The 14,438-nt window shown below is 36.4% G+C and overlaps 2 protein-coding genes across 2 annotated transcripts in view; one reads left to right on the top strand and one right to left on the bottom strand.

Annotated features, from left to right (window-relative positions):
• Positions 1 to 7,692, top strand: part of FBXO40 (F-box protein 40) — a 36,296-nt gene extending 28,604 nt beyond the window's left edge. The window contains exon 8 of the transcript XR_008617428.1: positions 5,900 to 7,692. The gene's annotated coding sequence lies outside the window, so the exon portion shown is untranslated. The remainder of the gene's footprint in view (positions 1 to 5,899) is intronic.
• Positions 1 to 14,438, bottom strand: part of HCLS1 (hematopoietic cell-specific Lyn substrate 1) — a 30,151-nt gene that overhangs the window by 6,615 nt on the left and 9,098 nt on the right. Inside the window, exons 5-7 of the mRNA XM_007106948.4 lie at positions 10,414 to 10,543; positions 8,320 to 8,430; positions 5,514 to 5,568 (exon numbers count right to left, since the gene is read on the bottom strand). Coding sequence (XP_007107010.2) covers positions 5,514 to 5,568; positions 8,320 to 8,430; positions 10,414 to 10,543 — 296 coding nt within the window. The remainder of the gene's footprint in view (positions 1 to 5,513; positions 5,569 to 8,319; positions 8,431 to 10,413; positions 10,544 to 14,438) is intronic.

Below are 14,438 nucleotides of genomic sequence, written 5' to 3'. Positions count from 1 at the left end.
GATCCCACATGCCGCGGAGTGGCTGGGCCCGTGGGCCATGGCCGCTGGGCCTGCACGTCCGGAGCCTGTGCTCCGCAACGGGAGAGGCCATGGCGGTGAGAGGCCCGCGTACCACAAAAAAAAAAGAAAAAAAAAAAAGAAGCTACAGAAAGAACAAACTAAAGCCACATTAAAATGAAAGAAAAAATAATGAAGATAAGAGCAGAATTCAATAAAATTTTAAAAACAAGTAAACAATAGAGAAAATGAGCAAAGCCAAAAGATACTTCTTTGAAATTAATAAAAAATAATACTGATGAATCTCTAGCAAAAATAATTAAAAAGAGAAAAAACACAAATTAACAATATCAGAAGTGAAAGTGAACATATCACTACAGATCTTACAGAGGTTAAAAAGAAAATAAGGGAATACTGTAAATGAAGTTATGCCAATATATTTGAAAATACAGATAAAAATGGAAAAATTCCTTGAAAAGCACATTATACCATAACTGACTTAAGAAAAAATCAGAAGACTGAATAGACTTGTATCTATTTAAGAAATTGAATTCATAATAGAAAACAAAAATCATAAAGAAAACATGGTCTATTACTATTAAAACCCGTAGAACTCAGACGGAAATAAAGGCCTAGTTTCTCTGATGGGAAACTTCTCAACCCAGGGCACATAAAACTCTCATAAAACAAATATCCCTTTCCCCCCACTGAAATAAATTTGCAAACAAAAATTACAAACCATCAAAAAATAAATAACCATGAGGGAAAACAGATTAACTAAACAGAAGAATTAGCACCCCCAAGAACTGCAAATAATATAACGATGTGAAAGAAATTATAAAATGAATACTTTAAAAATAATTAAAGAGTTAAAGAAGGGTGAAAAACATAAAGAAAGCAATAGGGAATTATGGAAAAGGAATCAGCAGATTTTCAATAGAATCAAAGGGAACTTGCACAAATGAAAATACATGAAATAAAGTTAAAAAATTTAATGGACAGCTTAAATGATAATTAAATACAGCTGAAGGGAGAGTTAGAGAACTTTACATAGATCCAAGGGAATTACCCAGAATACAACACAGGGAGATGAAGAGATGGAGATAGAGAAGAGAAATTAAGAGACATCAAGAACACAACTTATCAAAAATTTTTGGATGCAGTGAAAGCAGTGCATAAGGAAAAGCAATGCATATATTAGAAAAGAAAAAAGACCTAAAATCAACAATTTAAGTGTCCACCTTAGGAAACTGGGAAAAGAAGAACAAATTAAATACAAAGTAAGCAGAAAAAAGAAATAAGAATTGGAGCAAAAATATCAATGGAATTAAAAACAAAAAGCCTATAGAGAAAATCAAGGAAAGCTAAAGCTGATTCTTTGAAAAGATCAATAAAATAGATAAGCCTCTAGTCAGGCTAACAAAGAAAAAAAGAGAGAACATAAATTACTATAATATCAGAAATGAAAGAGGCTACAGATTCCAAGGAAATTAAAAGGATAATAAAATAATACTATGAACAACTTTATGCCCACAAATTTGATGACCTAGATGAAATGGACCAGTTCCTTGAAAGACACAACTGCCAAAACTTACACAAAAAGAAACAGATGACCTGAAAGGCCTATATCTACTAAAGAAATTGAATCAATAATTAATAATCTTCCAAAACAGGAAGCACCAGGCTTCACTGGTGAATTCCACCAAATATTTAAGGAAGAAATTATACCAGTCCTCTGCACACTCTTTCAGAGGATAAAAGCACAGGGAATACTTCACAACTGTTCTATAAGGTCAGCATTACTCTCATACCCAAACCAGACAAAGACATTACAAAAGAAAACTAGAGACCAGTATTTCTCATGAACACAGATTCAAAAATCCTCAACAAAATATTAACAAATCGAATCCAACAATGTATAAAAATAATTATCTACCATGACCAAGTGGGATTTATCCTAAGTATGCAATGCTGGTTCAACATTTGAAAATAAATTAGCATAATCCATCACATCAAAAAGAAAAAAAGAAAAATCACATGATCATATCAATAGATGCAGAAAAAGCATTTGACAAAATCCAACACAATTCACAATAAAAATTCTCAGTAAACTAGAAATAGAAGGGAAATTTCTCAACTTGATAAAGACTATCCACAAAAACTCTACAGCTAGTATCATACTTAATGGTGATAAACTTAAAGCCTTCCCACTAAGATCAGGTACAAGGCAACTATGGCCTGTCTCATCACTCCTTTTCAACATTGTACTTGAAGTCTTTGCTAATGCAATAATGCAAGAAAAGAAGAAGTATGTAGACTAGAAGAGAAGATACACAACTGTCTTTGTTCACAGATGACATGACTGTCTATGTAGAAAATCCAAAAGAATTGACAAACTCCTGAAACTAATAAGCAATTATGGCAAGGTTGCAGGATACAAGGTTAATATACAACCGTCAATTGCTTTCCTATATACAAGCAACAAATAAGTGGATTTTGAAATTAAAAACACAATATCATTTACATTACTACCCCAACAAAGAAATGCTAGGAATAAACTTAAAATATGTATAAGATCTATATGAGGAAAACTATGAAATTCTGATGAACAAAATCAAAGAAAACTAAGTAAATGGAGAGATATTGCATGTTCATGGATAGGAAGACTCAATGTTGTCAAGACGTCAGTTCTTCCCAACTTGATCCATAGACTCAGTGCAACCCCAATCAAAACCCCAGCAAGTTATTTTTTGGATCAACAGTTTCTAAAGTTTATATGAAGAAGCAAAAGACCCAGAATAGCCAACACAATATTGAAGGAGAACAAAGTTAGAAGACTGACACCACCAGACTTTAAGACTTACTATGAAGCTAAAGTAATGAAGACAGTGTGGTAGAGGTGAAAAAATAGACAAATAAATCAGTGGAACAGAACAGAAAGCCCAGAAATAGACCTCCATAATTAAAGTTAACTGATGCTTGCCAAAGGAGCAAAGGTAGCATGATGAAGAGAAGACAGTCTTTTCAACAAATGGTGCTGGAACAAGTGGACATCCACAGATTAAAAAAACAATGAATCTAGACACATGCATTACAAAAATTCTCTTTTCACAAAAATTAAATCAAAATGGATCATAGACCAAAATGTAAAATGCAAAACTATAAAACTCCTAGAAGATAATATAGGAGAAAACCTAGATGACCTTAGGTACGGTGGTGCCTTTTTAGATACAACACCAAAGACACAACACATGACAGAAATAATTGATAAGCTGGATTTCATTAAAATTTTAAAAACTTTTGCTCTGTGAAAGACAATGTCAAGCAAATGAGAAGACAAGACTTACACTGGGAGAAAATCTTTGCAAAAGACACATGTCATAAAGGACTATTACTCTAAAAATACAAAGAATTCTTAAAACTCAACAATAAGAAAACAAGCAACCCAACTTTTTAAATAGGCCAAATATATTAATAGATGCCTTGCCAAAGAAGATATACAGATAGCAAATAAGCATATGAAAAGATGCTCTACATCATATATCATCAGGGAAATGCAAATTAAAACAATAATATAACACTACACACCAATTAGAATGGCCAAAATCCAGACTACTCACAACACCAAATGCTGGTGAGGATGTGGAGCAACAGGAACTGTCATACATTGTTGGTGGGAATGCAAAATGGTGCAGCCACTTTGAGTGACAGTTTGGCAGTTTCTTACAAAACTTAACATACTCTTACCATAGGATCCAGCAATTGCAGTCCTTGGTATTTACCCAAAGGAGCTGAAAATGTAGGTCCACACAAAAACCTGCACACAGATGTTTATAGCAGCTTTATTCATAATCGCCCAAACTTGGAAGCAACCACTATGTTCTTCAGTAGGTGAGCGGATAAATAAACTGGGGTACATCAAGACAAAGGAATAATATTCAACAAAAAAGAAATGAATTATCAAGCTATGAAAAGACATGGAGGAAACTTAAATGCATATTACTAAGTGAAAGAAGCCAATCTGGAAAGGTTACATGGTATATGATTCCAACCATATAATATCCTGTAAAAGGCAAAACTATAGAGACAAGAAAAAAATCAGTGGTTGCTGAGGGATGAGGGAGATGAATAGGCAGAGCACAGAGGATTTTTAGGACACTGAAAATACTTTGTATGACAGTATAATGATGGATATATGTCAGTATACGTTTTGTCCAAACCCATAGAAAGCACAACACCAAGAGTGAACCCTAAAGTAAACTATGGACTTTGCCTGACTTTGATGTGTTAGTGTAGAATAATCCTTGGTAAAAAAAGAAAAAAGAAAAAAGAAAAAAAATATACACACACACACACACACACACACACCATTCTGGTCAATGATGTTGATAATGGGGGAGGCTATGCATGTACGGGTGCAGGACTGTACCTTGCTCTCAAGTTTGTCATAAATCTAAAAAGCTCTGAAAACATAAAGTCTTTTTTAAAAGAGAAAGAGAGATGGAGAAGAGAATAAAAAGTTCTAATACATCTGAGTTCCAGAAGAAAGAATAAAAGAGAAGAGAGGAGAGACACTATCTAAAGAGAAAATGCCCGAGAACTTTTCATATTGAAAGTTAATTCTCAGGTTGAAGAGGAGCAATAAGTCTCATGTAGAATAATAAAAATAGATCCAACACCTAGATATAGCCTGATGATATTTCAGGATATCAGAGACAAAAAGAAAAATTTTCATGAGACAAAACAAAAACCGAGAGACAAGACATGTTACGTACAAAGGACTGATGATTAGACTAACCCAAGAGAAATGCCAGAGATGATGGAATAGTATCTTCAACACGATGAAGGGAAAATAACAATGAAGAATGGAGCAAAATAAATTTTTTTTTCAGACAAATCCTGGGAGTTCTCTCATAGACTCTCACTGAAAGAATTATCAAAGGATATACTCTAGCAAGAAGGAATAGAAGAAGCAAGGAGGAAACAATGAAATATTATAAACAATGATGAGCTAGTAAACTGGTAAATATGTTGGTCAATTTAAATAAGCCTTCACCTAGTAATAATAATGATTAATTTTTGTGGGGTTTAAAAACAAACACATGTAATCGATATACTAAACAATTGTTCAGTTGGTACAAAGACTGTAGAATGTAGAAGAAATGTAATTAAATTATTCTTCATTTCCTGTGTTACTCAGGAAGAAATAGTGATTAATTTTAAACTTAAGCCACAGATGCACATTAAAACTTAGGAATAACTTCCTAAAATTAAGGAGTATAATATCCTATTTTTGATTCATTAGAGGGGAAATGGGACTAAAGAAAACTTGATCAAGCTCATAGAAAGCAATATAGGAGAAAAAAAGAAGCAAGTACATGCTTGGACTTAAAAATAAAATAAAATAGCAGGGAACTGGACCATGGAACTAAAGGGAGTCGATGATGGCTATTGGGAATTGAAGTCTGAGCAGTCTGGGCAGTCAGGTTGCTAAGGCTGAAGTGCAGGGTCCTTGCCTTTTTGAGATGTGTGTTTTTCCACTTCTCCTTTGTAATCAAAGCCAACAGCTGACTACAGAGAAAAGGAGAGAGAATCGATTAGAGTCAGAGATGAACATTTTCTCCCTCTCTCACTTACCCTTACACCTATAGCTCAGCCCAGGGGTTAGTTATAGGGGCTCAGAGCTGCGTATGGGGGTTCAATGTAGAAACAGACAGTACCCTGACAGGCTGGTGTAAAGGCAGTGTGCTACAAACCAATGACCATGGGCCCTGGACACAGATAGCTCTAGATCCAAACCCCAACCCCACCTTTCCTATTTGTAGTTGTGTAACTTTACGTATATCCTTTAATATTACTGAGCCTCAGCCTCTTTTTTTTGTTTTTTCTTTTGGCCACACAGAGGCATGTGGGATCTTAGTTTCCTGACCAGGGATGGAACCCATGCCCCCCTGCAGTGGAGGTGCAGAGTCTTAACCACTGGACCGCCAGGGAAGTCCCCCTTGGGCCCTTTAAATATGAAATGAAAATAGGTATACCTGCCTTATTAACCTCAACTGTAAAATGATTCCAACTTATTTGGGATATTGTGAGGACTAAATGGGGCAAGATACATAAAGTGTGCGCACTCAGTAAATTACTGTTTTTCTTCCTAAGTCTCATGAAACTAAAATGAGATAATAGCTAGAAAACTGCCTTGTAAACTATAAAGCAGCACTGTGCACATGTAAGAGATATCATCCTATACTGACTGATTATACTGTGCCTCTTCTCTTTCCTTACACAACAGTGGAAACCCAGAGATGTAGATTTTGGTGGGATGAGAGGCAACCAGGAGAATCTGGATCCTAGCTGCTTTGGGACTGGATATATTGGCAAATATCTAACCTAACTATGTTCCCATATGGCTCAGTAATAGGTCCCTAAGCAAGTCTAGATTTTGCATTTTAAAAGTTATTAGTGTGGGACTTCCCTGGTGGTGCAGTGGTTAAGAATCCGCCTGCCAATGCGGGGGACACAGGTTTGAGCCCTGGTCCGGGAAGATCCCACATGCTTCGGAGCAACTAAGCCCGTGGGCCACAGCTACTGAGCCTGTGCTCTGGAGCCCAAGAGCCACAACTACTGAGCCCTCGTGCCACAGCTACTGAAGCCCACACGCCTAGAGCCCATGCTCTGCAACAAGAGAAGCCACTGCAATGAGAAGCCTGCGCACCACAACAAAGAGTAGGCCCCGCTCGCCACAACTAGAGAAAGCCCGTGCGCAGCAATAAAGACCCAATGCAGCCAACAATAAATAAGTAAAATAAATAAATTTATTTTAAAAAAGTTATTAGTATGTATTGTTTCTTGATTTATAAGACACACTGATTGTTAAGGTTATTCGGTTTGTGGCTGGTGAGGCAGGAGTTGAAAGAAAGAACAGTGAAAGATTAGGCAAAGGCAGGAGGGGAGCCAAGAAGGAAGAGAAACTTCACCCTGATTAGAGAACATTACATGTTCCGTATTCCATTACTGCTTTTAAAAATTATCCTCTGTGCTTTTCCTTTACCTTACAGTATGTTTTGAACTTTTCTGGTTTTTTTTTTACCCCTACAATTCAAATAACACTCTAACACTTAGCTTTAAGGATTCAGGCCCACTTATTAACAGCTGCAGGTTAAACAAACAAACAAACAAACAAAATCTCAGCTAGCTGTGAAGGAGATGTCCCCTCTGTGTGCTGCTGCAGGGCAGAGACACTACTCTGCCCCATAAAGAATGAGCTCAAAGAATCCGATCTACTACGGTGTGAAAATGAGAACATGAATGAGTTATCAATCGTACTCCCTGGACCACTCTATCGTCTGTAATCATGCTGTCCTTTTTCTCTTTAAAACTATCACTACTTTTTTGTACAAAGGAGTCTATTCTTTTTTGGAGAACAGGCTCCGGATGCGCAGGCTCAGTGGCCATGGCTCACGGGCACAGCCGCTCCGCGGCATGTGGGATCTTCCCGGACCGGGGCACAAACCCGTGTCCCCTGCATCGGCAGGCGGACTCTCAACCACTGCGCCACCAGGAAAGTCCCCAAAGGAGTCTTTAAAACACCTGGACTTCAAGGAGTTAGTACTAAGTCCTGTGAAAAATAACCTTCACCTTCTAAAAACATTGTAACCTTAATTAGTTGTTTTTCTTATTTGCTACCATTGTAATAATATTTCAGCTGATATGTCTGTTTTCCTGAAAGGCATACATATTTATAAGGCTTTCATATTAGACCAAAGGAGGAGCTTTGGAATTTCCTCTTCTCTCCTCATGCGTACAGGTATGATAAAATCAATGGGTTAACATAGCACAGGGAGATCAGCTCCGTGCTTTGTGACCACCTAGAGGGGTGGGATAGGGAGGGTGGGAGGGAGATGCAAGAGGGAGGGGATATGGGGATATATGTATACATATAGCTGATTCTGTTATACAGCAGAAACTAACACACCACTGTAAAGCAATTATACCCCAATAAAGATGTTTAAAAAATAAACAAATAAATAAATAAAATAAAATGCAGGGGGGAAAACAATAAAACAATGGCTTAGGGATTCCTTATTCAGAGTTTGGGAGTCTTTGTCTCTTTTAAATTAACACCTTTCAGGTCAGCATGTGGGCTCCAAAGGCAGCACCAAAGAACTTGCTGAGGGAGGTGTGGCAGCCATCCTCATGATGGACCCTCCTTGAGGCCACTGCCCTATCTTTCCACAGGAGAAGCACAGACCTACATTCAAGGTGATTGTTGGTAAGTCCCACATGATCTGAGTTGGGTGGCACAGGGAGAGAGCTGTCACTTACCTTGTCTGCCCTGTCCTTCTCAACTCCGTATTTGCCCCCAAAGCCTCTGGCAGCATCAGTCTGAGAAGAGTGCTTCTCCACCTCAGCAACATACTCATGGCCCACAGCACTCTGAGAAAAATCAAGATCGGAATGAGTGAGAAGATAAAAATGACCATAAAAAAATAAAATGATCAGAGATAGGATGGGATGTAAGAATACAAGAAATTCCACTCTAGGTCACACTGATAATCTCTGACAGAGTGCCAAGGAATGTGTGATGGGAGAGCAAGATGACTTTTTCTGGAACCTTGCACATCCTGACTCTTCTTTAATACCACTAGGAACCCATCATTTAGGAAACTCCCATAGGATGGGTTGGGAACCAGAAGGATAGAGACTACATAGACAGGGCAGTGTTTAAAGCATTGCTTAAAAAGAGGGTGAAACAAGCGCTTTGTGCATCAAAATAGAAATGAGGGTAGTTACTGGGGAGACACCTAAGGGGACTGACTAGATTCCATAGCCCGGATTGAATATTTAACACAGACAGGTGCTTTTGTTCTGGATCTTTGTTCCTACACAACCATCAAAGTTCAGAAGTGCAGCCTGGGCCCTGTTATTAACAGTGATTGACTCTTTATACTAAAGGGGGCTGGTAGACAACACCGTGAGTAGTCCAAGATGGCATATAATTTAACTTTTTTATTCCCCTCCACTTTTTTCTCCATCTACCATTTTCTACTTGGTTTTGAAAGGTGTGTCTCTTTTAATATTTGGATATGGATGCTTTAATAATCTTGGAATTGAATAATACTTCAAACCAAATAGTGATACCTTGCAGAGTCTCAACTAAGAAGAAATTAGAAAGTTTCTTCTTCTTCCTGTATTTCCGATTCCATGCTGGGATAAATATTAATACAGAGATGGATGTGAAGCACTGCCCTATATGAGCTCCTGGGAGCTCATATAGGGCAGTGCTTTTGGGTTTTTGGGTCTGTGTAGGTCAACTTTGTTTGCTGAATTCAAGAATGAACGACTGCTTATCTATTTTACTCTTTCCTAGGAATTCTGTGGGAGAATACAATGCCTACTTAGCACTTTACACAATGACAAAAGGGTGAACTAACAGCTTTCATTTAATTGCTTTTTCCTCCTTGGAGATTAAATATTTTTTCTTATAGGAATATATCTCTATCTTTTTAAAAAATAAATTTATTTATTTTTTATTTATTTATTTTTGGCTGCATTGGGTCTTCGTTGCTGCGTGCGGGCTTTCTCTAGTTGCATCGAGCGGGGGCTACTCTTTGTTGTGGTGCGCGGGCTTCTCATTGCAGTGGCTTCTCTTGTTGCAGAGCATGGGCTCTAAGTGCGCGGGCTTCAGTAGTTGTGGCACGTGGGCTCAATAGTTGTGGCTCTTGGGCTCTAGAGCGCAGGCTCAGTAGTGTGGCCCATGGGCTTAGTTGCTCCGCAGCATGTGGGATCTTCCCCGACCAGGATCGAACCCTTGTCCCCTGCATTGGCAGGTGGATTCTTAACCACTGCACCACCAGGGAAGTCCTATATCTTTATCTTTGAGGTTAGGAAAGTCAATGGAAAAATACAATTCAACATATAGGCTTTCTTTTTATCACACTTTCATAGTATCTAATGGATAAAGGAAAAATAATAATATATTTGAGGACATTTAATAGATAAAGTCACATAAATATTTTTCACATCTATGTGCAAATCATATTAAGTGATGTACAAAATATGTACAAAAAGAACACTAAATATACAGTAAAGAAAACAGTAAGAGACACATCCATTTAAAAGCAGTAAATATTTTTAAAACATATTTTCCCCTTCTCTATGTGTGTCTCCTTAGTCTAGAAGTTACAGTGTGGCTGGGTCTACACTAGGCCAACCCTTCTAAATTCTTGGCTCCCATTTTCCGTCATCTATATTTTATGTGTTGAAATCAGGGGAAAAATGACACAAATAATACGTGGACATTCTCTTTTAAAACCCAAATGAATATTTTACTTTTGAATAAGTTTTAAACCATAAAACCAACAAATGAATCAATTCATTATTTATTTTTTAAAAGCAAATATCCCCCTTTCAACTCACCTTGTCCATTCGGTCTCTTTCCACCCCAAACCGACCTCCGTAGCCGTGGGATGCTTTGGGTCCTGACTCCATCTCCTTCTTCTTGAGAACATCATGCTCCTCTGACACTTTGTTCCTCAGCTGGTGAATGCTGGAAGTAACCACATCACAGAGACTTGTCTAGCACAGAGATGTCAATGAACCCTACTTTGCAGAAAAATTGAAATCTTGCAGTGTGTTCTGTTCATTTTTAGCAATAGGCCCCAAAGTATACCTGTGCTGAGTCTGGGAGTAGGAGGTTAGTGTGGTCTGCATATATAGCCTGATATAAACTCTCCATAAGCCAATAGTATTTCCTCTAGTCTGTTATTTTGCTCACTAAATAACCTTCTGATATTTAGTCTCATGTTCCTAAATATTAGAGGACAGTGTTACCTATATTCTAGCAACCGAAAAGTTATTTTCCTCTCTGAATGGATTTGTTGTTTAACACTTCGGTACTCTACCTCAAGAAGCACAAAGATATTCATATACCCTTTACCCACACACTCTAGTCCTAGAAGTCTACCCCAAGGAAATAGTTTTAAATATGGCAAAGCTTAATGTCTAATGATATTCACTGAAATATTGTATTTAATAGCAAGAACCAAGAAACAATTTATATGGAAAAAATGGGGAATAGTTAAGTAAATTGCAATATTACTTTTCAATGGCACATGAGGAAGTCATTAAAAATGATGATTATGAAAAATGCAGCATTGGGAAATTTATCTATACATTAAGTATTTTGTGTCTCTTCTTGTCAAAAATGAATGCCCTTCACACTGCCCCTATATCTGCTAATTCCTGAGAGAACTAAAAACTAAAAAAGGCTCACTAATAAAATTCACTCTCATCACTAATTGTTGCAAAACTTTAAGGGCTCAAATAACCTTGATTTGGGACACTTCTGTCCTTAAGAGAACGTAACACCAAAAGGAGGTATTCTCTTTCTTACTTCACTTTCATCTCTACCATGTGGGTAGAGAATACCTCTGTGTATTTGTTTGGGCTGAGGATAAGAAGTGACAGCTCAGCACCAGAACCAACACCAGCACCAATAAGTGACAATCAGGACTGATACTTGGACACATATAAGGACCACTGGGGATTCTTAGAAACATTTGGGCAAGAGAACCCTAAATGAAAAATTTGACTTCCTGCAGCAAGAAATGGAGGTTTAAGGAACTGAGATATAGTGATGTTCCTGGGACTTCACTAGCTCAGGAAAACCACATATATTGGTACAGGCAGAATGGCCATCTCACAGCAGAAAGTCTCCTCTTTCATGGAAGAATAGATCCATCTTGTGGCCTTGTAGTATAAGCCCAACAGAGGTCTTTTTCAAAAGCCTTCTCAGCTTTAGTCAAAGTTAATTTTAGAAAACTGGCTTTGAGCCAGATGAAATTAAGCTAACAGCTGGAAGAACCCTCTGTTCCTGTGCCTGCTCTAAACCCTCTGGCAGCAGTGAAGGCAGAGATCCTGTGTTGCTAGTTCGACAGCATCAACACTTTAGAACTGTCAGTGTCAGAAAAGTTATTCGTTCCAAGAACAGGTAAATGACCAATATTTCCCAACCAAAGTGTTCAGATGAAGAATGAAGAAAATGGGACTAAACATTACTTTCAAATGGGAAAAATAAGCAAAGTTTTAATAAATCCAATTACTGTTACATGGATCATAACTGTATTATAGTTGAAACAAGTTTTTAAAAAGGGATTAGAAAATGAGATTCAGGAATATCCACCTAATAGATGACAATGAGGTTAGTCAGAGAATCATGACAATGGACAATATAATTTGAATGAAAATGTTGGGGCCAATGAAGACCAACTTCTTACCAAATTCTTCAGAATATAGCTGAAGCCACTATAAAGGTATTAGTTATATTATTACTTTATTAAATAAATATTAAACTTTTTTGAGTGTGAGGCACCATTAGGCTCTGACAATACAAAGATAATTAATGTTTGAAAATAGTGATCAGGTGGAAATATAGAAAGGAAAAAAAATTGTAATCCAATGTCCTAATTGGCATACCTAAGAAACTTTTAACACATTAACTCTCAGATGTCTATCTTAAGGCTTAAAAATACCTTGGAATTGATGAAGCAATACAGTTTATAGAAACCAAGTGACACCCAGGACCTCAAAGATGAGCTAAGAGAAGGAACAGATTTTTTTGTTTTTATTACAAAAGTAAAAGCACAAAAGTGAGTGACAGACTGTAAGATTTTATTCACAGACAGTATGATCATAGTTGTAGAAAATCCTAAAGAATCTACATAAATGTGCTACTAGAACTATTAGGTACATTTAGCAAGGTCCCAGGAGACAAGTTCACTATTAAAAGCAATTTTATTTCTACATACTAGTCACAGACATTTGGAAATTTAAAGTTAAAAATAAATACCACTTATCATCACATGAAATAGCACAAAATATTTTAGCATAACTTATTAATAAAATATGTGCAAGATGTGATCACTGAAAAACATTTCTGAAAAAATTAAAGAAGACCTAAATAAATGGAGACATATCCCATGTTCATGGATTGGAAAACTCAAGATTATTAAGATGTGAGTTCTCTCTAAAATGATCTATAGATTCAGTGCAATCCCATTCAAAACACCAACAGGCATTTTTGCAGGAATTGACTAGCTAATTCTAAAATGTATGTGGAAATGTAAAGTCCTAGGATAGTAAAAAGTGTTTTTTTTTTTTCCAAAGGAGAGCAAAGGAGAAGGACTACCTGATTTAATTACTGCAATAAAAAGTGCAGGACAATAAAGCTACAACAACCAGTGCAGTATGGTGTGGGTCAGAGCAGACATATAAATCAATAAAATAGTCTAGAAATAGACCCTCATGTATATGGTCAAAGATGCCAGGTAAGTCAGTGGGGAAAGATTAGTCTTTTAACGATGTTGGAATAATGAGATATCCTTATGGAAATGAACCTCAATCTTTGCCTCACACTGTATGCAAAAGCAAATTTGAAATAGATCATAGACTTAAATGTAAAAGCTAAAACTATAAATCTTTTAGAACAAAACATAGGAAAAATCTTCACAGTTTGAGGTAGGTAAAAATTTCTTAGACACATAAAGCACTAAACATAAAAAATTTTGATAAATTAGACTTCATCAGAATTAATATCTTCTGATCTTCAATAGAAGCCATTAATAAAATGAAAAGGCAAGTTACAGTCTGGAAGAAAATATTTGTAAAACACATATGTCACAAAAGACTTTTATCCAGAATATACAAAGAACTCTTAAAACTCAATAAGAATACAAAGACCCTACTTTAAAAGTGAGGAAGAGATTTGAATAGACACTTCAAAATGAAGATAAATGAAGATATATGAATGGCACAAGAAAAGATGCTCAATAAAATTAGTCAGCAGAAAAATACAAATTGAAATCCCTACACACTTACAAAAATAGTTAAAATTAAAAATATTGACAATAACAAGTACAGACAAAGATGTGGAGCAATTAAAACCCATACATTATTTGTAGGAGTGAAAAAACATTTCTTTCAGAAAACAGTTTACTGGTCTCTTAAAAAGTTTAAACACACTTTTTATATGATTCAGGAACTCTACTACTTTTAGGTATTTCCCAAGAGAAGTAAAAATATATGTTAAAAGATTTGGATCAAAATGTTCATGACATAGAGAATCCTAAAGATGCTACCAGAAAACTACTAGAGCTAATCAATGAATTTGGTAAAGTAGCAGGATACAAAATTAATGCACAGAAATCTCTGGCATTCTTATACACTAATGATGAAAAATCTGAGAGTGAAATTAAGAAAACACTCCCATTTACCATTGCAACAAAAAGAATAAAATATCTAGGAATAAACCTACCTAAGGAGACAAAAGACCTGTATACAGAAAACTATAAGACACTGATGAAAGAAATTAAAGATGATACAAATAGGTGGAGAAATATACCATGTTCTTGGATTGGAAGAATCAACAGTGTGAAAATGACTCT

The sequence above is a fragment of the Physeter macrocephalus genome, chromosome 1 (genome assembly GCF_002837175.3).
Source record: "Physeter macrocephalus isolate SW-GA chromosome 1, ASM283717v5, whole genome shotgun sequence".
NCBI classification, from domain to species: Eukaryota; Metazoa; Chordata; class Mammalia; order Artiodactyla; family Physeteridae; genus Physeter; species Physeter macrocephalus.
Note: the sequence above shows the minus strand (reverse complement) of the source record. Positions and strands in the feature narration are given on the sequence as shown.